Source organism: Haliotis rufescens, unplaced genomic scaffold (genome assembly GCF_023055435.1).
Source record: "Haliotis rufescens isolate VD_foot unplaced genomic scaffold, xgHalRufe1.0.p SCAF_17, whole genome shotgun sequence".
Taxonomy (NCBI): Eukaryota; Metazoa; Mollusca; class Gastropoda; order Lepetellida; family Haliotidae; genus Haliotis; species Haliotis rufescens.
Genome location: NW_025963857.1, coordinates 5,211,840 through 5,239,837, shown reverse-complemented (window position 1 = coordinate 5,239,837; position 27,998 = coordinate 5,211,840). Strand labels below are relative to the sequence as shown.

The following is a 27,998-nucleotide window of genomic DNA, read 5'->3' as shown; positions in this document are numbered from 1 at the left end:
TCATGGATAACCTCAGACAAATTACCTCAAGATTTGAATCACTTGATTGCAGTATAGTGAAGTAGTTGATTTAGGAGGACGATGGCTAAAGCGTCGGTGTGTGTGCTGATTGCTACTGTGCTCAGTGCTACAGGTTTGTTTCTCTTTATGTTTATGTTTAGTGTGTTTATTTATACAGTAAACATCCACTACATGTTTCAATTCATATGACGTTATTCTATAAAGAAGGCGATCTAAGGATAATTTTAATGTCTCTTATTTTTAAGTTTTCTATCAGATTACCGCAAGTATTTCCAAACGATCTAAATGTATATATGTATCTATATGTATATATCTATATTGCTTGTTTTAATGTCGAACAGATCACAGTTTGGTGTTTAGAAAACCTGAAAGAAATATTCGAAACCCTCGGTGCCACAGACATAGCTGCATTAAGGCTAAACTATAAGTTTCATCCAACTGTTTAACCATTTCCACTGATTGAGGTATTCAAAACTTCATGCAAGTACGACCAATTTTGATACCATCCAACCTTATTTAACGGGCGGCTCATTCGTCAAAGGCGCCGCAACTCGCCGTGCAGAGTTGCGTCCCTTGGGCGCACCAGAAACATCTGATTGTGGGTTCGAATCCCGGTTCGCCCCGATAATGTTTCTAGGTTTGTCAGCACCATACCCGTGCTCGTGTGTTGCAACAAAGTGGTAAACTTCGAACTTTCCTCCCACATTATAACTGGAATACTCTTCGAAGCGGCGTTGAGCCCAGCTTACTCACAAACTCATTATTTAACACACAGACAGAGGGACGAAAGGCGCCATATAACCGGGTCACGGGCTTGTTTCGGGACGTTAAAGTCTAATATTTCTTAAAATTGTTTTTCAACAACCACATTCTCTCGATCCAGGTCGGGATCTGCCGAACCTTGCACTAAACAAGCCTACAGAACAAAGCTCAGTATATAAAACATGGACATCTGATCTGGCTGTTGACGGCCAAAACGGCACTCACAGTGAAGCCAGACAATGTGCCCATGTGGCGGAAGCAAAGGGTGTGGTAGAGTGGTGGCAAGTAGACCTCCAGCAGACCTTCTCGGTCCTAACTGTCTCCATCACCAACAGGGGGGACCGTCATTGTAAGTAAAATAAACAATAATATCTATTTTCGTATATCGCATGTATAGTGAGGCTGAAACACGAACTGAAACTTAAATTAAACACACACACACACACACACACGCGCACGCACGCACAGACAGACGGACACACACACTTAGCAATAATCGATGTATTTAATTCCGCGTCTGACATTTCTAAACGCTAAGACGTTCTTTGAAGATGTTTCACCGTTTTTTGTACTTTTCTTTGAACATATGCCACCGTGAGGCAGTAACCGCTCACCTTTACGCATGAATGTGTGTCTTGCATTGGGTGTTAGCAGGGTGTTAGTCTTTCTAATTTACTGTTTGGTTTTTAGAGTTAATACTAAGAATGATCTTAATTATTGAAGTACCTGCAACAATCTTCCACAGACGCAGGGAACACAAACTGGTTAGTGCTTATATTTTATGTCCGACTGATATACAATAATATCACACTTTCATCACGTCATCAAGGAGGATGATCAGGTCAAATTGTTACACTTATCTATGGCTATCATACGCAGCAAACCATTCCGATCACATGTAACTTCCAGGCAAACCAAACTAACATTACCTTTAACATTTCGTAGTATGAATGACTGGACCGTGATCCAGTGGAAAAAGCATCTTCCTGGAGAGCAGAAGGTCGGTGGGTCGAACCCGGGCCGCGTCTTATCAAAAGATGGTGCTTGGTTTCGGGATGACATCTCAGTGACATTTTCATGCACTGAAGTGAACCGTAATTAATATAACGATTCTAGTTGACAATGCACATCTGTGGTTTGCTTGAGGAATTCCAGATGGATAAATTATACTACTCAAAAGAAGTTAAGTATCACCTGATTCTTCCATATAATAATAGTTAATCTCTCATGCCATGACAGATTAACATTACCAATATGAAAGAATCGGGTGATCCTTAACTTCTTTTGAGTAGTATATATCGTCGGCTTGAACACAAATGTGCAGTGAACAAACAATACAATGCTACATATTGGCCGTAAAGGGAATATTTTGTTGTGACAACCATATCTGTAACAAGGTTCCAACCGGATTCAAATTTCCTAATATTGATTTGTAATTGTGAATAACCATGAACACAACACCGGAATATAACATGAAATAATTATTGCACATTATTCTACTGCTTTACTGTAAGATCATATAACACTACAGCATTAATTAATCACCTCCAGTCAAGTTAATGATACTTTGCATAAATGACACGATCGTTAAGTGTTTGCTTTTCTTACTCTGAATATTATAGTTGACAGCTGATATAGCGTTTGATTCCACCATCAGACGAGCCTATGCTACGATGGTTGTTTGCCTCTCTTGGTTACACGTGTAGCGTGTGCGCTCGTGCATAAGTGAATCAGTGGAATAAAACTTTAGCATTTTATTATCATGTTGGTAGACTCATAACAACCGAAGTATATCGATTTATCCTCACTTAAATATACTGAACCAAATTAAAAACTTCACAATCCTAAAATTTTAACATTTTGACTGGTTATCATTGTGGGCCCTTATTGTGAGTGAGTGAGTGAGTATGGTTTTACGCCGCTTTTAGCAATATTCCAGCAACATCACGGCGGGGGACACCAGAAATGGGTTTCATTATTGAGTATTTAAACAGTAATGGCCACGTATTGTCTTCAGATAACACCCGTTTTTGTGCAGGTGAGTCGATCAAAATCCTGTGCACAGCATAATAGTAGCAAAAGTGTTTTTTTCACGTGCAACTGGTCACGTGACCCTAATACCGCACCTGTTTTAAGCCATACTTGTTAGCAGTCATTAACAACAACAAAAGAAAACACAAGAAAACAAAAGTCTTTTCAGCCATTTGTCATGCCACGCCTTTCAAACGTGCAACGTGAACGTGCCATCGGCATGTTGCAGACGGGAACGTCCGTAGCTGAAGTCGCAAGGACGATGGGTTGTAGTCGACGGACTGTTTATGATTTGCAGACGCGTCTACATGTACAGCAAACGGGTACCACCGCTGATCGCCCTCGGCCAGGTCGACCACGTGTGACATCACATGCAAAGGATCGTCAGATTGTCTTACGTCACCTCCGTAACCGATTTTTGACGGCTACATCAACCAGAAATGAACTGTTTAGGGGTAGAGTGAGTGCGCAAACTGTTCGAAACCGTCTGAGAACTGCTCACCTTCAAGCACGACGGCCATACTGCGGGCCGATTCTGACTCAATTACACAGACGTCAACGTCAATTGTGGGCACAGCGACACTTACGATGGACTCAGAGGATTTGGAATCAAGTCGTCTTCAGTGATGAATCCCGATTTAATCTTCGATTTGCTGATGTTAGGGCGAGGGTGTGGATGCGCCGTCATGAACGTTACGCCCAGTGTTGTGTACAGGAAGTTGACAGATTTCGACGCGGAAGTGTCATGGTGTGGGGTGCTTTCTTCGGCAATGCACGTTCCAGGTTTCTTGCCATCCGTGGCAACCTCAACGCTGCTGCTTAACCGCGACCAGGTACTGGCACCAGAACTCCTGCCTTTTATGGCAGCACATGGACCCGGTTTGATCTTCCAACACGACAATGCCAGACCCCACACAGCAATTTTGACATGAATTTCCTTCAGAATGCGGGAGTCAACGTCATGGACTGGCCGTCGAGGTCTCCCGACTTCAATCCCATCGAACACGTCTGGGATGCTCTTGGCAGAAGTCTGCGCACTCTCCAGAACCAACCACAGAATTTGCAAGATCTTGGCACCATTTTGCAGCAACAATGGCGTCGTCTTCCCAATCATGTGTTCACAGGCATCACAAGGTCCATGCGGAGGCGTTGTGTGGCAGTTGTCAACGCACATGGTGGTCATACACGCTACTGAACTTGTGTGCCATCGTGCTTCGGACTTATGATTTAAACTGTTGATGTAATACCGAATACCGTAGGTGCTTGGAACAAATTATGGTTACCACCGTTAATCAAAATCCTTCTTTGGACATTAATGATTATAAATTACCTTCTCTGATATATCTGTCCGTTGTGTATCATATATGGGATAACTTTTTAAATGTGAAGTTTTTAATTTGACTCAATTATATAGCAGAAGTTATATTTACAAAGATGTTTCAGAACAGGGAGGGGAAAAGTCACATGCTAACTTCATACTCAAAAAAACCTTCAAATAGAAAGCGTGTGTATTTTGTGCATAAAAAAACATATTTGACTGTTTGTACTTTCATACACTGTAATTACAAAACATGTCAGATAGCTTTGACTATCATATCTGACTCATTCGAATGAGATGTATGACCATTACGGTAAATTAACCCTAGTAAATACAGAAAAAGAGTCAACAATTGCTAACAATACTGAACCAATGGCCCATTAAGGAGTCAATTGGATTCTAGCCCATTCACTTGTGGTTAAGGAAGTCCGAGCAGGGCAAGAGACAACAAGATAACAAGTCTTCACGAAACCTATCTGTTCGATGAAGGAGAAACAGATCTTTGTTTACTGGATAAACAGATGACCCATGATCATTTATATAACTAATGACTGATAACTAATAACTACATGACTGCCCATGGCTTCGAGGTTTTTGTTTTGTGCTTAACAAATATATATGAATATATATTTGTATGCTGCTTATTTTGGTGTGTCTTTAATAATGCGCTTGGACAAACTAGATGTCTAACGAGTGATACATGACTACACAGGTGCGTGAGGACCTACTCACGCTTGCTGATGGGATACAAACCCTGATCATGATGATTTGTTTTGTTTATATAAACTGACGTCCAAAAGAAACTTTACAAGAGTTTGAAATCCTCTTGCTCAAAAACAACAAAATATACATGCATGAAGTAAAGTGTATTGAGAAGATCAATATATCAACATAATCAACACTGAAAATGACAATCATACCGCGACCGAGAATGACGTCAGAGCCCCCAAAAGTTGGGTGTGGTACAAAACACGAGCTTTCAGAATCATGGACAATAGGCAGAGTACATAAAGTCATTAGTAGCGTGTGTGACCACCAAATGCCTCAATACACGCAAAAACTCTTCGACGCACAGAAAAAGTCAGTGGTCTGAGGAGGTCACGTGGGATTTGACGCCATTCGTCTTGGAGGGCCAAGATCAGTTCTTGCCAGTTGGCTGGAGAGTGTGGTCGTTGTCGAACACGACGATCCATCAAGTCCCAGAGGTGTTCTTTGGGGGACATGTCGGGCGAGCGTGCAGGCCACGGCAGGACGTTGACGTTGTTGGCTGCGAGGAAGTGACAATTATGGCTGCATGGGCTCTGGCGTTGTCATGCTGATAAATGACACCACGTGGCTACTGTTGGAGAAATGGTAGGTGTTATGTTAGTTATTCCTTCAAAATCAGGACGGACGCAGGAGTGTGTTTGAGACACGTTCATTCGTGAGTGCTACATCATGACAACTGTGGTTGTCTCCCTTTGTGCATACCACTACATCTCCCCTTCCAGGAGAAAGCAAGTTAACAATACTTTCAACTGTGCCTTGACAATGAAACATTATAATGCATAGAAACAAAACAAATCAAGATTCACTCGCACAACATTGTGAACACAGCTTTAGCATACCCAAGACCTCAGGGTTACAGAATAATAAATCTCTCAACCATACACAATGAATACTGACTCACTTGTCAAACTTTAAATGAGAGAAAGTCTTAGTATCTATCTGGCTTTCTTGAGACTCTGCCAGATCGTGTTATGTAAACTGAGGAGTCATTTGTTTGTTTCAGACATGGATCAGGATTTGGTTCAGGTGAGTGTTCTTTTTCAGGCACATTCGGAACTTGCTTTTCAGGAACATTTGGTAACAAGTTAATGTCACGTCTATTCTGCCTATAGGTTCCATCGTCAGTCTTTACGAGGTAAGACCGAGGACTTAGCTGTTTGAGCACAGTACCTGTTTCTTTCCTGTCTGGTACCCATGCATTATCTCCCCTTTGCAAAACAGGAATTAAGCACACAGCATGGCGACGATTGAAGTTATATTCCTGCTTTTGCCCTTGATGTTTCTCAAAGTTTACAAACTTTTGTTTCACAGGTGGATGAACTTCAAGTTTCATTTTCATGATTGGCAGTTTTGTGCGCAGTTTCCTTGACATCAGCAGTTCAGCTGGGCTGTAACCACAACTGAGTGGGGTTGATCGGTAGCTGAGAAGAGCTGAATATGGATCTTCTGCTGAATGTAACAGAGTCTTTATAGTGCGCACAGCACGTTCAGCTTCTCCATTCCCAGATGCATGTCCAGGACTGCTGGTAACATGAGAGAAACCATAGTCTCGACTGAAGTTGTCAAACTCTGAAGAACTGTACTGAGGACCGTTGTTAGAAACTAGAGTCTCTGGCACACCATGTCTTGCAAAGATACTTTTAAGCGAGTTGATTACTTCTTTTGAAGTTGTACTTGACAGTCGGACAATTTCTATGAAACGGGAGTAATAGTCCACCACAAGAACATACTGGGTTTTTTTAAACTCAAAGAGATCGGAGGCAAATTTTTGCCAAGGTCTTTCAGGAGTTTCAGAAGTTATCAATGGTTCAGGGTGGTTGTCCATTTTCTTACAGCACACATGACACTTTGACACAAATTCAGCTATCTGTTTGCTTAAATTTGGCCACCAAACACATTGCTTTGCACGTTCACGAGTCTTTGTGATGCCTTGATGTCCATCATGAAGCTTTTCCAGGATGGTTGGCCTTAGTGTTTCAGTCATCACAAGCCTTTCACCACAGAGCAAGAGATTATCTTGAATGGTAAGTTCAGCTTGATAAGGCCAATAGTGTTTAGCAATGCCTTTGATCATGTGTTTTTTCGGCCATCCTTCCAGACAATATCGAGTGATCTCCCTGCAGATGTCATCCTCTTTCTGATGATGTCTGACTTCTTCCAGTCTCCGATCTGAAGCTGGAAAAGAGTGAAGAATGTGTTCAACATTCACTTGTCCATCTGCTTCAAGAGTCTTGTCTGAACTAGATTGAGATGCTACTGGAGCTCGAGATAGAGCATCAGCTGTATAGAGATCACGACCAGGCACATGTTCGACGGTATAGGAGAACCTCATTAGTCTCATCCTGAATCTTTGGATCCTTGGAGGGAGTTGATCAAGATCCTTCAGACCTAGCAGAGGGACGAGAGGTTTGTGATCTGTTTCGAGAAGAAAGTCTATACCAACAAGAAAGTCCTGAAATCGTTCACACAACCAAGTCAGCGCCAACGCTTCTTTTTCTATCTGGGCATAGCGTGATTCGGTTTCAGAGAGGGACCTTGATGCATATAAGACTGGTCTCCAGCCACTTGTGGTCTTCTGAGTGAGGACTGCACCAAGACCAAACGAAGATGCATCAGCTGTAACCTTGGTTGGTAAGTTCGGATTGAAGAGTGCTAGCACTGGACTGCTACTGAGGGCCTGCTTGATCCGAGAGAATGATTCTTGTTGAGGCTTATCCCATGTCCAGCCAGATTTCTTGTTGAGAAGATCTCTGAGTGGCTTTGTCATATCAGCTAGATTGACGACAAACTTTCCAAGTTGATTGACCATTCCAAGAAAGCGCCTGACATAGCCTACATTCTTAGGTTCTGGCATGTCTTTGATTGCTGAGACTTTGTCCTCAATGACTTCGATTCCCTTGGCACTCACAGTTTGTCCTAGGAACTGGATCTGTGACTTTCCAAATTCACACTTATCCTGGTTGAGTGTGATGCCAGCTTCATGAAAAGCTGTCAGAGTGTTCTTTAAACGTTTATCATGCTCCTCTCCAGAAGCACCATATATTATCACAACATCCATGACGCCAGCTGTTCCATCCAAACCATCAAGAGTTTTCGTCACTTGCTTCTGGTAGTATTCTGGAGCGGAAGTTATCCTGAATGGGAGTCTCTTATAGCAATATCTCCCGAAAGGAGTCATGAAGGTTGTCAACAGTGCGGATCTCTCAGTCAGCTTCACTTGATGAAATCCTGAGTTAGCGTCTATCTTCGAAAAGATCTTTGCACCAGCTAACTGACCTAGAGTGTGATCAACTGTGGGAAGCATGTGACATTCCCACTGCACAGACTGATTCAAACGACGTAAGTCCACACATATCCTGACATCCCCTCGAGGCTTAGGCACTACTACCATAGGAGCACACCAGTCTGTAGGCACATCGACTTTGGTGATGACACCCAATTCTTCCAATTTCTGCAGACTTTCCTTGACCTTAGGGAGAACTGGAATTGGAACACGCCTTGGTGTGGTGACTGCGTAAGGTATGGCACCTTCAAGTAGTTTGATGTTGTACTCGCCCTTCATTTCACCTAGACCTCGGAAGAGTTCTGGGAACTGAGACTTCACCTCTTCAGTTGTGATACTCCTTCACTAGACCCAGCTGTTTACTTGCATTGCAGCTGAGAAGTGAGTGTGTCTTTCCACAGAGAACATACATCTTGTCCTCTAAGGTGTTATCTCTCCACTCGAGCTTGACACTGAAGTAACCAAGAACGTAGAGTTCCCTCTGAATTCCATGAAGGATCCTCTTGGTTTGTATTAGAGGTTTGTCGGGGAAGTACTTGTTATATAGTTGTTCAGATACAACGTTCACGTCAGCACCTGTATCCACTTTGACTGTGACCTTTGTTTTGTCCATGAGTATATCGACAAAGTGGTTTTCTCTTCGGTTTGAACTGGTACCATCAACCGAACCCAAGAACAGTGATTGTTGACTTGATGCATCACTTGAGTAGGTGACGTCATCATCTACAGTTCTGACGTAACTATGAGACCTGCACACTGATGAGTAGTGTCAATGCTTCTTGCACGAATTGCAGATAGCATTCCGAACTGGACAGGCTCTTCTATCATGTGCATCTTTGCCACAATACGAACAGCTGTCGTTTCGTCGCCTATCATTCCAGTTAGGAGCCTGGCGAGCATGACTAGGAGGTTGAGAAGAGGGCTTAACTCTACCTGTGGCCTTTGACTTGTGACCTTGAGAATGGCCTGTAGTCTTCTTCTTGAGAAAGCCAACAGCAGCAGGAGTTTCTTCTTGTAGCGATTTAGCATGTAGCTCACTCATTTCAGCAGTTCGACAAATATCAAGGGCTTTCTCCAGCGTTAAATCATGTTTTCTAAGAAGATCTAGATCGAACTTCATCACTTAAAATCCCTAGCACAATCCGGTCTTTAACAAGTGAATCACGTAACTTACCAAATTCACAAGTTGCACTTTTGTTTCTAATATCAGTGTAGAAAGTATCAAATTTCTCTCCTGGAGCCTGGTTTCGACTTCCAAACACAAATCTTTCATATGTAATGTTCTTTCTTGGATTACAATAATCCGTGAATTTCTGCAGAAGAACTCCGACTGATTCATGATCTGTCTCGTTTTCAAATTCAAAAGTATTCTACACTTGTCTGGCTTCTTTTCCAATAACATGTAGAAATGTATTAACTTGAATTTTCTCAGGTTTCTTATCGAATCCGCTGGCAATTGAATAAATTTCAAATTCTTGTTTAAATGTTCTGAAGTTTTCAGCAATATTTCCTGTCAATTCAAGTTCACAAGGTGGTTTCAAATTATTCATTATAACTCAAAACAGTATAAGTTAACAGTCTATAAAATATGCCTGGTGAGAGAGCACTTCAAAGAGACCGCCAGATGACGAGTGAGACAAGTTGAAAACAATGTTGGAAGTCTAGCGAGAAAAGAGTGCAAAACGTGAGCCAGTGAAGCCTTGCGCCAGGACGATGACTGCATGCGAGAGAGGCGATCCACATAAGGCAAACTCCAGGACGATTGTTCACGTAGTATTATGTACTGTTAAATACTTGAGTGTGCTGAAGGACGATGATTGGCAAGCCACTTGAAATATTGAAACAGTTCGTTTTGAGTTCAAAATAAAGTTTCTGACATAGAACTTTCGAGTACCTTTTTGGTATGATGTCCGTTAGGACCTGTTTTGACACCATCCCACTTCTGACACCAGGTTATGTTAGTTATTCCTTCAAAATCAGGACGGACGCAGGAGTGTGTTTGAGACACGTTTATTCGTGAGGGCTACATCATGACAACTGTGGTTGTCTCCTTTTGTGCATACCACTACAGTAGGACAACTAGACGAAGAATGTTATCCATGTAACTCTGAGCTGTCAAGTTTCTGTCAACGATGACCAGCGGTGTCCTCTCCTGCACACAGATCCCTCCCCACACCATGACACTTCCTCCACCATATGGTACGACCTCCATACCAGTGGTACGTTCACCCCTTCGGCGGTAAACACGTTGTCGTCCATCAGCCCTAAACATACAGAATCGACTTTCGTCAGTGAAGACAACCCTCTGCCAGTCACGTCGTTGCCAACGTCGTACAGTGCGGGCCCATCTCAATCGCAGACGACGATGTTGCGCTGTCAATAGCTGTCCTCTGTATGGTCTAACAGCCCTGATTCCATGAGCCCTGAGTCTCCTGGCCACTGTCTGTCGACTAACCCTGTGACCTAAGGCATTTGTCGCCGATGACGTCACTGTCAGGAAGCGATTTCGGAGGTGCAAGGTACGCAAGTACCGGCCATCGTGGGGCGTGGTCACCCTGGGTCTGCCTGTTCTTGGCCTGTCAGCGGTCCGCCCTGTCTGTCTGTAACGTTGCATCAGGTTCGTGCAATATGGGCGTGGGTGGCTCCCATCTGTACCATACCCAAGGCTCGTTCACGTTGTTCGACTGTGAGTCGTGGCATTTCTTTTGTGTGTTTTTTATCACTGTGGATGTCTGACTTGCCGTTGCAATCGTTTTATACCCTTACCCGCACGTGCATTTGCAGTTGTCCGTGGTGCACGTGTTTTTCACTTTTTCGCGTTTTATCTCGCAAACATGTAACAGACGATAAACATTTTCTGCATACACTATTGTTGTATTTAGGTTATGTGTTTTAGAAAGACATCGGAAAAAAAAGTATACTTTCTGAAATTTATATTTTCAGTTTACCAGCATTGTATCCATTTCACACACACCAAGACCATACACTTACTTTAATATTAACAATAGTACATGAATGTTCCTGGGTTATTTTTGTACTTACACTTAATCAGCAATATTGATGCTATTCACGTATATTGCAGTATTTTAAACAATAGAGTTAACTTTCCTTTCTAGGACTATATTAGAGTGGCGATGTAGATGCAGTTTTTCCCCCAAGGGTGGACTAAAATCGACTTCGTTATTCCAAATGAAAGCTTTCATACTGTACGAGTCGTATTCGCTCTGCACATTTGGGATTTTTAGAGATACCAGACATCAATAACCATGGGTCGAAACATGCCCCGGTTTTGGTTATTGGTTTGTCAGCACTATACCCACAGTTGTGAATTTCTCCCACAAGAGACAATAACTGTGATACTGACTGAGAAACCGTTAGCCCATTATGAACTTTTGCATTCTGTGTCACCATACACACATTGTTTTGGTTGTTGTGTGTCGTTGCAGTATAAAACAATATATTTGTGACTACAACAGGAGTAGGTAATAGGTTTGATGTCAGATGCAATTCCCTATATGGACTTGTACCATTATATTCCCGTTTACACCTGTTGTCACCTTTGTTTGATTGTTTTTTATTTTTTGTTTGTTTGTTTAACGGCGCACCCAACAATATTCAACCTAACTGACGACGGTCTGTAAATAATCGAGTCTGGACGAGACAATCCAGTGATTGACATCATGAGCATCGATCCACGCAAATTTGGATACGATGACATGCATCAACCAAGTCAGCGAGCCTGACCACCCGATCCCGTTAGTTGCCTCTTACGACAAGCATAGTCACTTTTTACGGCAAGCTTCGGTTGCTGAAGACCCATTCTATCCCGGATCTTCAGGAGTCGATAAAAGGGTATCAGCATATGTGAAAATATAGTAAAGTAAACCCAATATTTCAAATGTTGGGAACATACATCTTGTTTTAGTACCGGTAATATGATCATGTCAAAACTATTCAAACACGTACCCGTGATATCTGGAATGATACACACCATTTTGAGGCATGAAAACATTTGAAAATTAAACATTTTCCAATGTTTTACCACCAAAGGAAATGTCCATATTTCAAACCCTAGTAAACTTAGAAATGAGTCGGAAATTTCAGCACTCATTACAATAAAAAGGAATGCATTGTAAATACTCTATGATCAAGTATTTACTGCAGTAGCAACTTTGAATTCATACTTTGAAATGTATGTATGGTGCGTATTATGACAATGGTGCGTTTGCATACGACAATACACGATGATCATACATTTCTTAAGTATATATAGCTTCATATGAAATAAACGCCCAAAGACGTCCATTGAATGCATATCCTACTGTATTTGAGCTTGTTTCAGTGGTGTAAAATCCGACTTTTGGTCCTGTTTTCAAGGCTAGTTTCTTTCTGATAGTAAACCCCTCATTGCATTGAGTCTATATTGTGCTAGATCTGAATTAAATACTATCGCGCGGACTCTACGTGATAATGAGTAAGGGACACTGTTTTTGTGTTTGAGGTATTTTTTAGAATCGGTTGATATGTAAGATACATCTGTTCAATGTTACTGGATGATATTGTACCAATTACATCTAGTAACAAAATACTTTTATCTTTCATCGCTAAAGTAAACGTTGAACTTAGATGGAGTGTCTGTAAAATATCTATCAGACACTGTCAATCTTGTTCACTCCGATTTTACAGATGAAAAAAACAATCATCTGAAAATCATTTTCCATTTGTTTTGAAATCCCTGTCGAAATTCAATGCGAATTGTTCACCAAATGTTGAGTACATTTTTAACTCCAAATAGCCAAGTACAAGTGTTGCCTAAGCAATATAAAAGTATTATTGTTAAGAATAAATCGATAATGGATTCCAAGGTAATGTCATGCTTGAACGATGTTTAATTATCCAGTATTCAATACCTTTTATGCCGAGATCATGAGGAATGTTTGAATATAAACTAACTGCATCAACACTGACTAACAGAGTTACATTTACGACTGAGGCGGATAGCTGGTTCAGAAAGTCTTTGGTATCTTTTTATGTATCTTTTGACACGTTTGGTGATTGGTGTTAGCGCTTTATCCATAAGGTCACTAATTCTGTGTGAGGAACATTTGGGTGCAGCAATTATTGGTCGTAATCTTAAATCATATACAGGGGGTATTCTTGCATAAACATAATTCAATATTTGACATTATTCTTGAATTTGTGCACTTATGAACTGGGAGGCCATAAAAATTACTTTCTTTTGATTCCTAATTAACTAAATAATCCTCTTCGTTTTTAGTAAGGCATTAAGAATGTGAATATACTAATCTTTTATGATTAAGTAATTCAGATTTCTCCGAACTGTCTGAAAGTTTTCTGTAACGAGATTCATCTTTTAAGACATCTAATTAGAGCTCTTGGTAATAATTGTTGTCCATATTATATCGCCTCCCTTATCAGCTTCTTTAATAACAATTTAATCATTTATTGAAAATATGTTCCGAGCCACTGGTTCATTTTTTGAAATGTTTGTTTGACCTCTTTATGGGTTTACAGTAAGGGTAATCTTTGAGATGGTAAATAACTTTGTCCAACACTTTGTTATTACCAGGTTTTGGAGTAAAGGTGCTTTTGTGTTTAATAATGAAGTATCTTCAATTCTGGCATCAATATCAAAATGATTTTGGCATCTCAATTTTCTCAGTCTATGGTCAGATATTGGCGCATACTCAGATTTATGGCAGATTATCATACAATATTAAAAATTATCACATAATAATAACAATATCTATAGCGCTAAACGTCGCATATATTCGTGTATAGCGGCAGATCAATATTGTGATTTCTCCATTTTTACCATTTCCCCTTCCGGAACAGCATCGTCGGGGCAGGGACTGCATATCGGTACTTTTCTTAAAAAAACCTATATGACATATTTCCATCCGCACCATCATATCGTTTCCCGGAGATGAAAAAATCCTGAATATTTTCACTTCTTCCTCACTGGATTTTTGAAAATCATGTAAAATGATTCGGCATTGGGGTGTTTTGATAATGGTTTCTTCCTCTGTCTGCATGAATCCGCCAAAAGAAAACCGTGCCTTATTTGTTATGAGAATATTACTTGGGGACATGGGTACATGGGGATGAGTAATCGTTGGAAAGACATAAACAAAATTTGTGTCATGATATGCATAAATACCTTGACACAGTTTCCGTGTAGGGAGATATTAGCACTTTGGACAGTGTGACTAATTTATGTGTCAGGCTACAGGAGTAAACATATTACCATTAGGGAGGTTAAATATAACAAACGCACTCACAACGTTGTGGGTTTCAGTTTTAGCAATATCTGCATTTCTCCACAGATCTACTTCATTTTAAAGTCATACAACAGCAATGTAGCTATTAATTATTATGAATCATGTATACCATTATGATTGTGTCAACTTAATACCCCATATTCATTAAAGACAATAACAAATGTTTCAGGAAGACATGTTACTAGTTTTGTTTTCATATGTTTGTTTTCTACTTTTATATTACATAAATATTTAAACTGAATTGTGCCGTGTTCCTATTCCGGATCTTGAAGGTACCGCATTCAAATTACAATTTGTATTTTATTATATACTTCAGTGTGAAAGACTGAGTCGTCCAAAGTTGAGAAAAGTGATATTTTCATAACACTTAATGTTTCACTGCAGTGAACATAACACTTTGACGGAGCTATTGTCACACAAGAGTTACCTCCCCTCAAATTGTCTCCCTTTATCGTAAGTGTCTGGCCCGTACACAAAGTGTTGGCTACCTTTTTACGTTAGTTCCACATTGATAAGGCAAAATAACGACAGATAGTAATTTATGGAGTTAATGTCGCTTCATGCCATTTGTTATTCTCTTGAAAATGTTTCGTTATGAACTGTCATTTTCTCAATTAACTCGTCAATCGAGGCTGTTCATTTTGCAAAGCGCCATTTTTGTTACTTGACCAGCGTGTTTTCTTTCGCTTCCAACAGCTGTCTCGTACTTTTCAAGAATATTGTATGGTAAAGTTGATTTTGTATATAATCATATCTAATTGTATGACACAGAATTTTCGTGACCCTAAAATATATTTTGTTACTTTCGTTTATATTGTTTAAGATTTTGCAACCACGAAACTATTTCTTTAGTTGCAAATACCAGAGGTGGTGAACCGTCCCTATGTGATAAGTAGGGAGAATATACGATTCAAGGTTTTTCATTTTTAATGAAATAATTCAATTTTCCGCTAGACAACTACACAAAAGATATATAATAAATAGGATATTCCATGTCTTTTGAAACATCATATTTCTCTCATCTCATGACGGAGAAAATAGAGAATAGTTCATGTGTCGAGTGAAATACCATGAGAAAAAACATATTACCACATTTGCTTTTCACCAAGACACCAGATTTGGAGTTCATGGTCCATCCTCATATGTACATTTTAAAACGTGTGTCTTGCCATGTTTTCCCAGTCCGTGGGTGTCTTTTTAATGCACAACATGCACCTCACGTTGAACAGGAGTGTGTATCTGAGACTACAGGCGACATTATTACCATATGTTTTCTTCCTTCCAGACGTAAGATTAACCAACTTCACTGTGGAGGTCCATACTTCTGACCCGATGACCAGCAACAACACCGGCCTACAAGTCTGCTATTTGCATGAAGGCACGGTGGGCAGAGGTCTGACGGTAGACTTGACCTGCGCCGTCAACACCATTGGACGTTACGTCAGAATTGTCAAGTACAACTCCGGTCTTCAGCCTTTAACCTTGTGTGAAGTTGCGGTGAGGGGAGCCCCAGTGCGCAACACAGGCGGAGGTAAGGGAGTTCAGGTGACCTAACACAGTTGAGGGAGAGGGATTGCCAACATTACAGCACCCCTGTCAAATTCTCTAGTCACTTCACTCCTCGAACACACATTCAGCTATCTGTCTATAACTTTTTTTTCTTTTTTTTTACCATCTTTTTTTTATTATTCCATTTTATGAATATTGTTACAAGTGTAGGTATCAACATGTATATATATGACAGTATTAACACAAGTTATAGTTTTCATAGGTGAGGACAGGCAGGTTGTGTAGGATATGTCGTTTTCTCAAACTGAGAGGGAGATTATAAATATTTGTTTACAAGAAATAGATGCTAACTAATTAACAGGTAGTATGTTTCAACTGCTTCGTTAGATTATGAGATGTAAGTTTTGCCATTTCTGAGCATATTGGTTAAATTGATTATTTGTTTTAGCGATAAAACTTTCCAAACAAATTGTGTCTTTAAGTAGTGAAAGAAATTGCTCGAAAGATAAATCTTGTTGTTTTATGTTTGATATGTAGATGAATCTTTTTGCTAGTATAATAATATGATTTGTTACATGGTTTTGAGTGGAAATACCCAAAAAAGATAATAAGTTTCGAAAGGATAAAATTTGTTTGCAGGTTGTTATTTAGGAAGTTTTCAACTTTAAGCCAGAATTGTTGAACAGATTGGCAATCGAAATATACATGAGACATATCTTCAGAAGCAGTTTTAGAGAAAGTACAAATATCTTCATCGACAAGTTTCATCTTGAGTAACTCTTCTTAGTGTAAATTATTCTGTTTATAAATCGATATTGAAAATCTAAAAGTTTACAATCGCGCGTGCATTTTCTATAACATAGAAGTATATCTTGGCAATCCAAACCTTGAGCAAAACCTGTATTCAAGTGGTCTAATGATTTCGGTACTGTATCATTCCTAATTAGTTCATCATAAAAAGTCCTTGATTTTTTAACGTTATTAAAAACGTGTTTACATATATTGTTCAGCTGAACTACATTAACATCAAGGGTTTTGTCTCTGATTTGAAATCTCCAACTCTTTGGAATACTGTTCAGTAATTTTTGAAAGTCTAGAAAAGTTCCCTGGATCTTATATTTTTGTTTGAAATTTTCAAAACTAAGAAAACCGTTGTTGTCGCAAAGGTCTCTAACACTCTGGACACCTTGATTAAACCAGTTTTTTATGATATAAGATGATTTAAATAAATGATTCAGCCAGAGTGGTTGATTCAGAATGTGGTCTAAATCATATTCATAAAAACTCATTTTTTGGTAAAATATCTTCCAAGCAGACAATACATCTCTCCAATAAGGGTTGTCATGTTTAGATAAACATTCTACAGCATTAGAACCAAGTTTGAAAAGATGTTTTAGAGGAAAGATTGTTGTAGAATCTTCATGCTTTTTTATATACTTTTGTAATGAAGATAGTTTATGAGCATTAATAACACATTCAATATCTATCATCCTTAGACCTCCATCTTCATAATTTCTTCTAATAGTTGATCTCTTAATTTTGTCGTTTTTGTTATTCCAAAGGAATCTAAAAATTAATGTGTTTAGGTCGGTAGTGTTTTAGCTTATACATCTACCTGGAATAAATCCTGTTTGGTTATGGTGTATGATTGTATTTAAGGTTTTTTAATTCTATTAGCAATACACGAGCTTATAATTTTATATAAAGCATTTAGTAATGAGATTGGGGGCCAGTTTTTTAACAATTTTCTGTCTTTGTTTGGTTTTGGAAGACAGGTGATAACTCCCCTCTTCAATGTACATGATAATGAATTGTCATCAAAGGTTTACTGTATGAATCTAAATATCCATTCTCCTAAATCATTCCAGAAAAAATTGAAAAACTCAATAGGGTAACCGTCTATTCCTGGACTTTTATTATTTTTCATAGATAAGATAAGATAAGTTTTTTTAATTTCCTCTTTTGAGAGATCTTTTTCTAGGTCATGATATTCTTTTGCATTCATTTTTTGTGTGTTGATTTCTTCTAACAGGTTGTTATAAACATTATTATTTTTGTAGGTCTGTTTATATAGTTTAGAATAAAAATCCTTTAATTCATCTAAGATTGTTTTACCATCTGTAATAATTTCACCCTTTTCTGTTTTAATGCTATTAATTAGTTTAGTGGTATAATGTCTATTTTCAAGGTGGCAGAAATAACTTGTAGGTTTCTCTTCTTCTTCATACCAGGTTATTATTTTCCTAATTAGGGATACTTTTACCTCCTCTTCATGGTATTTTTCTAACTGTTTTTTCATTGTTGATAAATCGGAAAATATCATCTACATTTTGGAAATCATTTCTTATTTTATCTTCCAGAACCCTAATATATTATCTGTCTGTAACTTGGCGTTATGTCATCCCAGAGATGATGTTCTTCAGGAACCTGTTGATACCGCACATTACACAAAGCAATGTCTATGGTGCAAAGAACTCTGAATTACCTTAGTAGAACATAGCGTTGATAGGGATCTGTTGGAATTTTAAGATATATCGTCTGAAAGAAAGTAATTTGAGTAAATGAGGTACAGTAAACTGCGTTTATAACAAACATGCTTGTAACGAACTGACGTATATAACGAACTTATTTTTAGTTCCGGCCATTGGAGTGAGTGAGTGAGTGAGTGAGTAAGGTTTTACGCCACTTTTAGCAATATTCCAGCAATATCACGGCGGAGAACTCCAGAAATGGGCTTCACATATTGTACCCATGTCGGGAATCGAACCCGGGTCTTCGGCGTGACGAGCGAACGCTTAAACCACCAGGCTACCCGACCGTCCGTCCGGCCATTGGCTGTACATATGCTGTATATATGCTTATAACGAACTACGTTATTACGAACTAAAATTAGTGGTCCCTTTGAGTTCGTCATAACCGTAGTTTACTGTATCTGAATCGTGACTGTTATTATTTAGCATGCTCGTGAAACTAGAGACGCCTATGTCACTTGGGTGTCACACATTTACACATACAATGGGAGTGAAACATGTTTTATAAAAAAAAAAATTAAAAATTCATCATCATTTATTGTATTCAGGCCCTAGGTCCATATACATACAATAATATTATATATATACAATTTAGTACAAGTATTAACATGCAGACTTATATGCACAGAGATGTGCACGTGTACAATTTTGTGAAAAATAAATCGCATCACAACACAACAGGAAGAGATTAAAGCATTTGATTAATAAAGGCAAATAACCTCAAGAATAATTAAACATCATTTGTACAAAGACGGTTGCGAAGTCGTAAACCATAATTAGTGTATAGGACAGTATTCTTTTGTTGCTCGTTAGATATTTCATCAAAACGGAGGAGCTTGATTAGTGTATTGATGTTTTGGGGTAAACCTTGGAAATATTTTGTTCTGAGCGATTCATAACATGGACAGAAAAGCATAAAATGGTATTCGTTTTCAATAAATGTGGGGCAAAAGGACAAAAACGCATATTTAATCTATTTAATCTAAAACGTGTAAAACACACTCTAAGTTTTCTGTCTGTTATTTCTATTAAGTACAATTCTGGAGATAAGCAGAATTTATTCTTATATCGGTCGTATCTTGAACTATTTTCCAATGTAGCTCTCCATTCTTGGATAAACATATCAGATGCAATTTGTTTAAATACACTAAGAAATGCTGTCTTATCTCCAACACCTTGGTAAATCCAAACATATTCAAATCCATGAAGAAATAAAAGTTGTCTGATTTTAGTGACCCATGTTATAAAATAATATATATTTTAAACTGCACTCATACATCTTATAGTATACATCCCTTAATATGTTTCAGTATCATCTGCCGTGTTCAGTCGTCACAGCACGGGAGCCAGGGAGTCTCACAACATCATCAACATCATCGCCAGCCATGAAAACATCCGGAAGCTCGACTGTGCCAAGATGTGTCTCCGTAAGGCGACTTGCAACGCCTTCAACACCAGGTCTCCCTCAATGGGCGTGGTCAGTTGCGAGCTGCTGGCCGTGGCCCTTGACCCCGTCACTAATCCACCATGGGATGTATATGAGATCATCATGAAAAAATAATGTGATAGAAAAAGTTATAGTCCTCGCACGATTATATTTAGCAGTGTGTGCATCTCCAACTAGATCAATAGCGCTTTTTAAATACATCATGTGCACGTTTATCTTTCAGTCGGTTCTGGTAATGAGCGTACGCTTACTTACTTACTTTCACGTGCGCTTTCCGACATTATGCGTATTTCGTACACGGCTGAACGTACGTTGCACACCCTGCTAAATATAGCTGCTCGCAGTCACCTGACTGTTGACCTTTGCCCGGATTGTAGTCACGTGATGAGAACTCAATGTGAACAAAAAGGATATTTTTAGAAAAATCGCACAATGCATTTTTTGTCATTACTGAAGGTAATATTTCTTGTCGCTTGAACGGTGTTTTTTCGCTTTAAATGTATTAACCCACATGCAGCTATCGTCTTTCATTAATAATAACGATATTCTATGTCAAGAGGCGAGGACTAAAGGTTCAACAGTTAACGTTTGCCTTCAACTTAAGGTCTCCGTATATGGGCGTGGTCAGAAGCGAGTTGCTAGCCATGGCCCCTCGTTCCGCCGCCAATGCAACATGGGATGTGTATACGATGAATGGTGTTGAGTGTATAGCAGAGTGTGTGAGTGAGTTGGGGTTTACCCCGCTGTTACAAGTTTACCAGCTTTATCACAGCAGTAGATACTACAAATGGTCTCCACTGCTCCCATGCAACGAATCAACCCCGGCCTTCTGCGTGACGAGCGAGCACTTTGATAATTAGGCTAGGCCTGGAAATCATTAGGCATACGCCTGGAAAGTTACTGACTGCGGCGGTGAACAACATTCACTTTGGTAAATTTTAAAATTCTGAAAAAGGGCAGTTTCTAAAGTAATAAATATCATTATTATATAATTGGGGCGGTCGGGTAGCCTAGTGGTTAAAGCGTTCGCTCGTCACGCTGAAGACCTGGGTTCGATTCCCCACATAGGCACAATGTGTGAAGCCCATTTCTGGTGTCACCCGCCGTGATATTGCTGGAATATTGCTAAAAGCGGCGTAAAACCATACTCACTTACTCACTATCATATAATAATATCACATTATAATTAAAATGGCGTATTTTTAAGCTTTCATAGATTTTTAAACGGAGAAAATTTCACTTCTTTTTAAATAAGGGATATCATTGTATTTAATGTTCTAAAACAAATGTATGGAACCGTCAAGGATGTGTTTAGACTCAGTGTAACAGCACCCTATTTTGCAACTTATTTCGGAGTACGCTGAGGGTGTATTTTGAGCCCTCTTCTGTTTTCTTTCTTTACACTGAACTTGTAAATCGTGGGTATGCTGCATGTTGTTTGTTTGTTTGTTGTTTAACGCCACACTACGTCAGTATTCCAGCTATATGACGGCGGTCTGTACCCTGACAATCCAATGATTGATATCATAAGCATTAGTCCACGCAATTGGGATACGATAACATGCATCAACCAAATCAGCGAGCCTGACCACCAGATCCCGTCAGTCGCCTCTTACGACAAGCATGGGTTAACCCGAATTTTGATTGGTTGTATGCTACATTTAGTCATGACATTTTGTTACTGGGGCAATTGAAGGTATATTTATGATGATGACGATGTAACATTTTCTTATTCTATTTTTTTTTTTATCTTCAGAGACAACTTGATTGTATTTCACCTTATTGTGATCATTGGGATTAGAGCTACATTTCGAGAAAACAATGTATTTAAGGAATGGTGGCATCATGTCACGTAATGACTAAAATTGTTGTCCCCGGTTTGTTTTGGGACAGCTCGCCCAAACACACCTGTCGCTCAACGTTTTGCACCTTCTTTTGAGAATCTCGGGATTTTCTTGTTCAGTGTATGCAAACAGACTACGTCCAACAACTTCACATCAGGAGTCGACATATTCTCCGGTCGGGGATCCTGAAATATGAACGTTATGAAGAAAGATCAGCTTTGAAAAATAACTGCCAGAGACAGAATAGTTTCGGCACCAAGACCTAACGCCCCAACACACCCGAGCCATCACAATTGGACCTTGCAATTACCCCGTGCACGTGAATGTCAATTTTGACAGTTCAATGAAAGGCTGTCAAATTGCTCTGTTATAGTGCGCCATTTGCTCGAGTATTCCTTGAGGATGTGATATTTCATAAAATACCATATGTAATTATGCTTAACATATTTGGTCTGTAAATAATCGAGTCTGGGCCAATCAATCCAGCGGTCGATATCATGAGCATCGAATCATCGGCATACGATGACATGCATCAACCAAATCAGCGAGCCTGACCACCAGATCCCGTCAGTCGGCTCTTACAACAAGCATGGGTTGCTTACAGTCATGTCATGTCATGTCATGTCACTAGGGTCTCACGGATTTCATTACTTAAGCAAATGGGCACCAAAATTAGAATAACCGGTGGCGCAAGGCCCTTATTTTTCTTTGTTTCAATTAGTTTAAGTCCCCTTTCAATATACATTTATTAGGTTAGCTATGCGAGCCTTGTTAAATCCAAGAACAACATATGAAAATATATTATGGCAAGTCAATCTTAGTCATAAACCTGAAACAATAATGACTCAGTTCGACCTGTGCAATCTACCACGTCAAACGTTTGGTCAGTGTAACCGCAGGGCAGAGTTATCCAAACCCCCTGCCTCTGTTATAAATTTTGGGGGGCGGTGGGGTAGCCTAGTGGTTAAAGCGTTCGCTCGTCACGCTGAAGAACTGGGTTCGATTCCCCACATAGGCACAATGTGTGAAGCCCATTTCTGGTGTCCCCCGCCGTGATGTTGCTGGAATATTGCTAAAAGCGGCGTAAAACCCTACTCATTCACTCACTCACTCACTATACATTTTGGAACGCACAAGCAGCTCTACGTCAGCATCTACCTTCTTACTTCTACTGTAACATAGGCGGATCCGGAGTGGGGGGTGGGGTGGGGTGGGGTGGGGTGGGGTGGGCGGGGAGGGCGTTGTCCAGGGGGTAGTATGTTGCAGGCAGTAAACTCTACACTGAGAGGATTTTGATATTTTGGACCCCTCCCTTTTAAGAATTCTGTGAGGTAAGCTCCTTTCACGTGTCGTTACCTGAATAACATTTGAGTTTTTGTTGTAAATGTGGGAGTTTTGCTACTGGTGACACCAGATACTTGTAGTTGCTTGCGCAACGCCAGCAACACCATTTTCGTCTTACTAGCGTTGGCAATACTTGTTTTTCGTTTATATGTTGTTGTGTGTGTAATCTCTATAGACATGTTCCATTTACTTAAACCTATGTATGTTATTAATATCTGCAATACTGTATTATTCCATCTGTGTACAACTTATCATTATCTATATAGATACCACATATATACTCTGCTCCACATCTTGGCTTGGACTCTCGCCCCTCGCACACGTCCTCCCAAGCTCTCCAAACCACCAAGCTGACAATGAGAGAAGAGGGAGCTTGTCTCCATCCTGGAGCCCTTGCTGGCCTACCGGGTTGGGGACTACTCCCTCAGGACTTCCTACAAGTCCAACACCTCCACGCTCTCCATCTCCTTCGACCTTGGTCAAAGGAAGAGACATCTGGTCAAAGCCCCGGCTAAGACCAAGCCTCAGATGGCCCGAGCCCCAGCCCCTAAACCTCCTGCTCCCCGCCCGGCGCAGAAGAAGGGGCCCCCACGGGTAAAGAAGATCCCTCCTCCAGTCCTCGACATGGAGATAGAGACTTCCCTCCCTACCACCCAGACACCCCCGGTAGCTGCGTTGGACCTCCTGGGAGGATCTCGTCGCTAAGCACCATGCTCGCCCGCCAACGCCGTGCCTTCCCACGCTTGACCCCCTCCCTCCCAACCCACGCCCAAAATTTTCCATATTATTGAGTACTTTTTTACCACCCAGCCAAACCCCCTCCCCCCGCAGCTTTATTAGATTAGGTCTGTAAAAGTTACATTTTTTTGGGTCGCACTTCTTTATTTATTCGGTACGCTTTTTTTCTCCCAATAGTATGAAGTGCTTCCCCGTGTGCGAAACACGCTATTAGTCGGAAAGCGCACGTAAAATCTCCTAGTTTGAACTGAACTGAACTCTGCTACTGGAATAAACTCTATAACGCACAAGTCGCTTTTTGTCTTTTGTATCTACATTATTCTTACTTTAAGGACGAGAAAGCTTGAGACGAACGCGATCTCAGTTCTGGGCTAGTATTGTTGATTTTCATTATACATTTACACGCAAGCTCTCAACTCTTGCTTCAGACCGCCTCTGTGGTCTAGTGGTAGAGTATCTGCCTGGGAGGGGAAAGTCGAGGACCCCGGCCGCGTCATACCAAAAGACGGTACTTAATGTTACCCTGCCTGGCGCTCGGGATTAAGGGGCTAAAACAAGGACCGGTCGGCTCGGAGTCAGTCTACTGTGTCTGAGTGTGGTATTCATGTTACACTGCAGCATTGTACCTCAGTGGGCTGCCATATAACAAAACACGCACGCACGCACGCACGCACGCACGGACGCACACACACAGACACACACACAGACACACATACAGACACAGACACACACACACACACAGACACACACAGACACACATACACACACACACACACACACAGAAACAGACAGACACACACAGACACACACACACAGACACACACACACACACACACACACACAGAGACACAGACAGACAGACAGACACACACACAGACACACAGACAGACACACACACAGACACAGACACAGACACAGACACAGACACAAACACAGACACACACACCTCCCCCCTGCCATCATCCCCACGTGTACACACGTCCTGGGACTAGGAGACACACACTCACACGTGCCACCCTCCCCACGTGACAAGGGTCTAGGATACACACACTCACACACCCCTCCCCCTAGCCACCCTCCCCACGTATACACACGTCCTGGGACTTGGAGAAACACACTCACACACACCTCCACCTTGCCAAACTCCCCACGTGGACAGATACACTAATAAAATCAAACCCCTTGCCACCCTCCCCACGTCCTGGGACTAGGACAGATACACTATCCAGGTCCTGGTACTTGGAGACATACACTCACACTCCCCTCCCCCTTGCCACCCTGCCACGTCCTGGGCTTGGAGACATACACTCATACAACCCCCCCCCCCCCCCCCCCCCCCCCCTTGCCACCCTCCCCACGTCCTGGGACTTGGAGACATACACTTACACTCCCCTCCCCCTTGCCACCCTCTACACGTGTACACGTCCTTGGACTCGGAAACACACACTCACACACCCCTCTCCCTTGTCACCCTCCCCATGTGTACACACGTCCTGTGACTTGAGACACGCTCATAATACCCACCCCCTTGCCACCCTCCCACGTGTAAACACGTCCTAGAACTAGGAGACACACACTCATACAACCCTACCCCTTGCCACCCTCCCCACGCCCTGGGACTAGGACACATACACTCATACAACCCACCCCCTTACCACCCTCACCACGTCCTGGGACTAGGAGACATACACTCATACAACCCTCCCCCTTGCCACCCTCCCCACGTCAACTTTCCTTTTATGTCGAGATATTCCTGCAACTAGAACCTTTGGTGTTTATATTTCACAAGATTTCAAAGAGCGTCATAAGACTCTAGCAGAGAAGTTGTTTGATCAAGGTTACAACTTCCAAGGCTCAGTAAAGCTTTCAAAAATTACCAACTTGACGCTACAGTGGCAAAAATGATGTCCGATGCAATTCCCTATTTTGACTTGTACCCTATGTTCTCGTGTGGTTTTCTTGGGGGTGAACAAATGACTTGCCTTTGCATGTGTTTGTGACGGTTGTCATCGTGGGGGCATGATACGATCACCTTTTCGCGAACACCTAGTATCACTATGGGTTCATGTTGAGGCGCGATTCCACGATCGCATTGCATTTCGACTAAATAAAATAAAACAAAGGCGACAATTTAGTGTTTGCGCACTACATCATACGGATCAAATACCAAGTTCATGGACAATGGAAAATGCTATGAAGTGTTGTTTACAATGCCTTGTATTTCTAAGCTTTTGTGAACTAACTTCTCCATAACAAGACTTTCAAAGGAACTTCAGATGTGTGGGATTTTTAGATTAATTCCTAAAAGCTTCGGCATGAATGATGTAGTGTTTGATGTTGGCAGGTCGTTAATAATGAGACCATAAGCGCCATGAAACACTGTTTGCATATATGGACCATTGAGAAAGAGGGATCTCGTATCGATTGATTGGCATGCCTGCGATACCAGATGAGTACTCCAGGTTTGAGGTGTAGACCGTTTGTTTATTGTGGAAGTGCTGTCAGTTTTTCATTCAATAAAAAATATCCCTCTCTCTGTCTGTCTCTCTCTCTCTCTCTCTCTCTCTCTGTCTCTCTCTCTGTCTCTCTCTCTCTCTCTGTCTGTCTCTCTTTCTGTCTGTCTCTCTCTCTGGCTGTCTCTCTCTGTCTGTCTGTCTGTGTCTGTCTGTGTCTGTCTGTGTCTGTCTGTCTGTGTCTGTCTGTGTCTGTCTGTGTCTGTCTGTCTGTGTCTAACTGTCTGTGTCTGTCTGTGTCTGTCTGTCTGTGTCTGTCTGTCTGTGTCTGTCTGTGTCTGTCTGTCAGTGTCTGTCTGTGTCTGTCTGTCTGTCTGTCTGTGTGTCTGTCTGTGTGTCTGTCTGTGTCTGTCTGTCTGTGTCTAACTGTCTGTGTCTGTCTGTCTGTGTCTGTCTGTCTGTGTCTGTCTGTGTCTGTCTGTCTGTGTCTGTCTGTGTGTCTGTCTGTGTCTGTCTGTGTCTGTCTGTCTGTGTCTAACTGTCTGTGTCTGTCTGTCTGTGTCTGTCTGTCTGTGTCTGTCTGTGTCTGTCTGTCTGTGTCTGTCTGTGTCTGTCTGTCTGTGTCTGTCTGTCTGTGTCTGTCTGCCTGTGTCTGTCTGTGTCTGTCTGTCAGTGTCTGTCTGTGTCTGTCTGTCTGTCTGTCTGTGTCTGTCTGTGTGTCTGTGTGTGTGTCTGTGTGTGTGTCTCTGTGTGTGTGTGTATGTCTGTCTGTCTGTGTGTCTGTCTGTCTGTATGTGTGTGTCTGTCTGTCTGTCTGTGTGTGTGTCTGTATGTCTGTGTCTGTCTGTGTGTGTCTGTCTGTCTCTCTGTGTGTCTGTCTGTGTGTCTGTGTGTGTCTGTCTGTGTGTGTGTGTCTGTGTGTGTGTCTGTGTGTGTGTGTGTGTCTGTGTGTGTGTCTGTGTGTGTGTCTGTGTGTGTGTGTGTGTCTGTGTCTGTCTGTCTCTCTGTCTCTCTGTCTCTCTCTCTCTCTCTCTCTCTCTCTCTCTCTGCACAAGGAACGCAACTCTGCACAGCGAATCGCGGCGCCTTAGACAACTGGGCCAACCGTGCCCCCCTATACACATGAGGACCAATTAGACACAAGGCCTATATGAAAGTAAGATAATATTCCGGATTTCGTAGAAAACAATTAACATGTATGACACCCGTGAAGATCCGGGGTAGAATAGGTCTTCAGCAACCTCTGCTTGCTGTGAAAGGCGACTATGCATGTCGTAAGAGGCGACTAACGGGATCGGGTGGTCAGGCTCGCTGACATGTCATCGTATCCCAATTGCGTGGATCGATGTTCATGGTATCAATCACTGGATTGTCTGATCCAGACTCAATTATTTACAGACCGCCGTCTTATAGCTGGAATATTGCTGAGTGCGGCGTTAAACAACAAACAAACATGTCTGAAAAAGGAGTGCGTCAGACTGATTGGACGCGAGATGTGTATGTTACAGTGTGTTCGAAGTATCGATTAAAACTATATTATTATACTCACTCGTTATCCAATCAGTGTTTGTTGACACCCACCAATGCATTGTCATTAGGAAACAGGGTCGTCATGGATACCCTCTGACAAATAACCTCACGATTTGA

At 41.2% G+C, this 27,998-nt stretch overlaps 1 protein-coding gene across 1 annotated transcript; it reads left to right on the top strand.

The window, feature by feature from the left end:
• Window positions 1-6: 6 nt before the first annotated feature.
• LOC124143095 (fucolectin-3-like) lies at window positions 7-23,009 on the top strand. Its single transcript, XM_046511936.2, has 4 exons — window positions 7-133; window positions 905-1,132; window positions 15,771-16,016; window positions 19,836-23,009. Exons 1-4 carry the CDS (start codon window positions 82-84, stop codon window positions 20,084-20,086), a joined length of 777 nt encoding a protein of 258 aa, XP_046367892.2. The 5' UTR covers window positions 7-81; the 3' UTR covers window positions 20,087-23,009.
• Window positions 23,010-27,998: the final 4,989 nt, after the last annotated feature.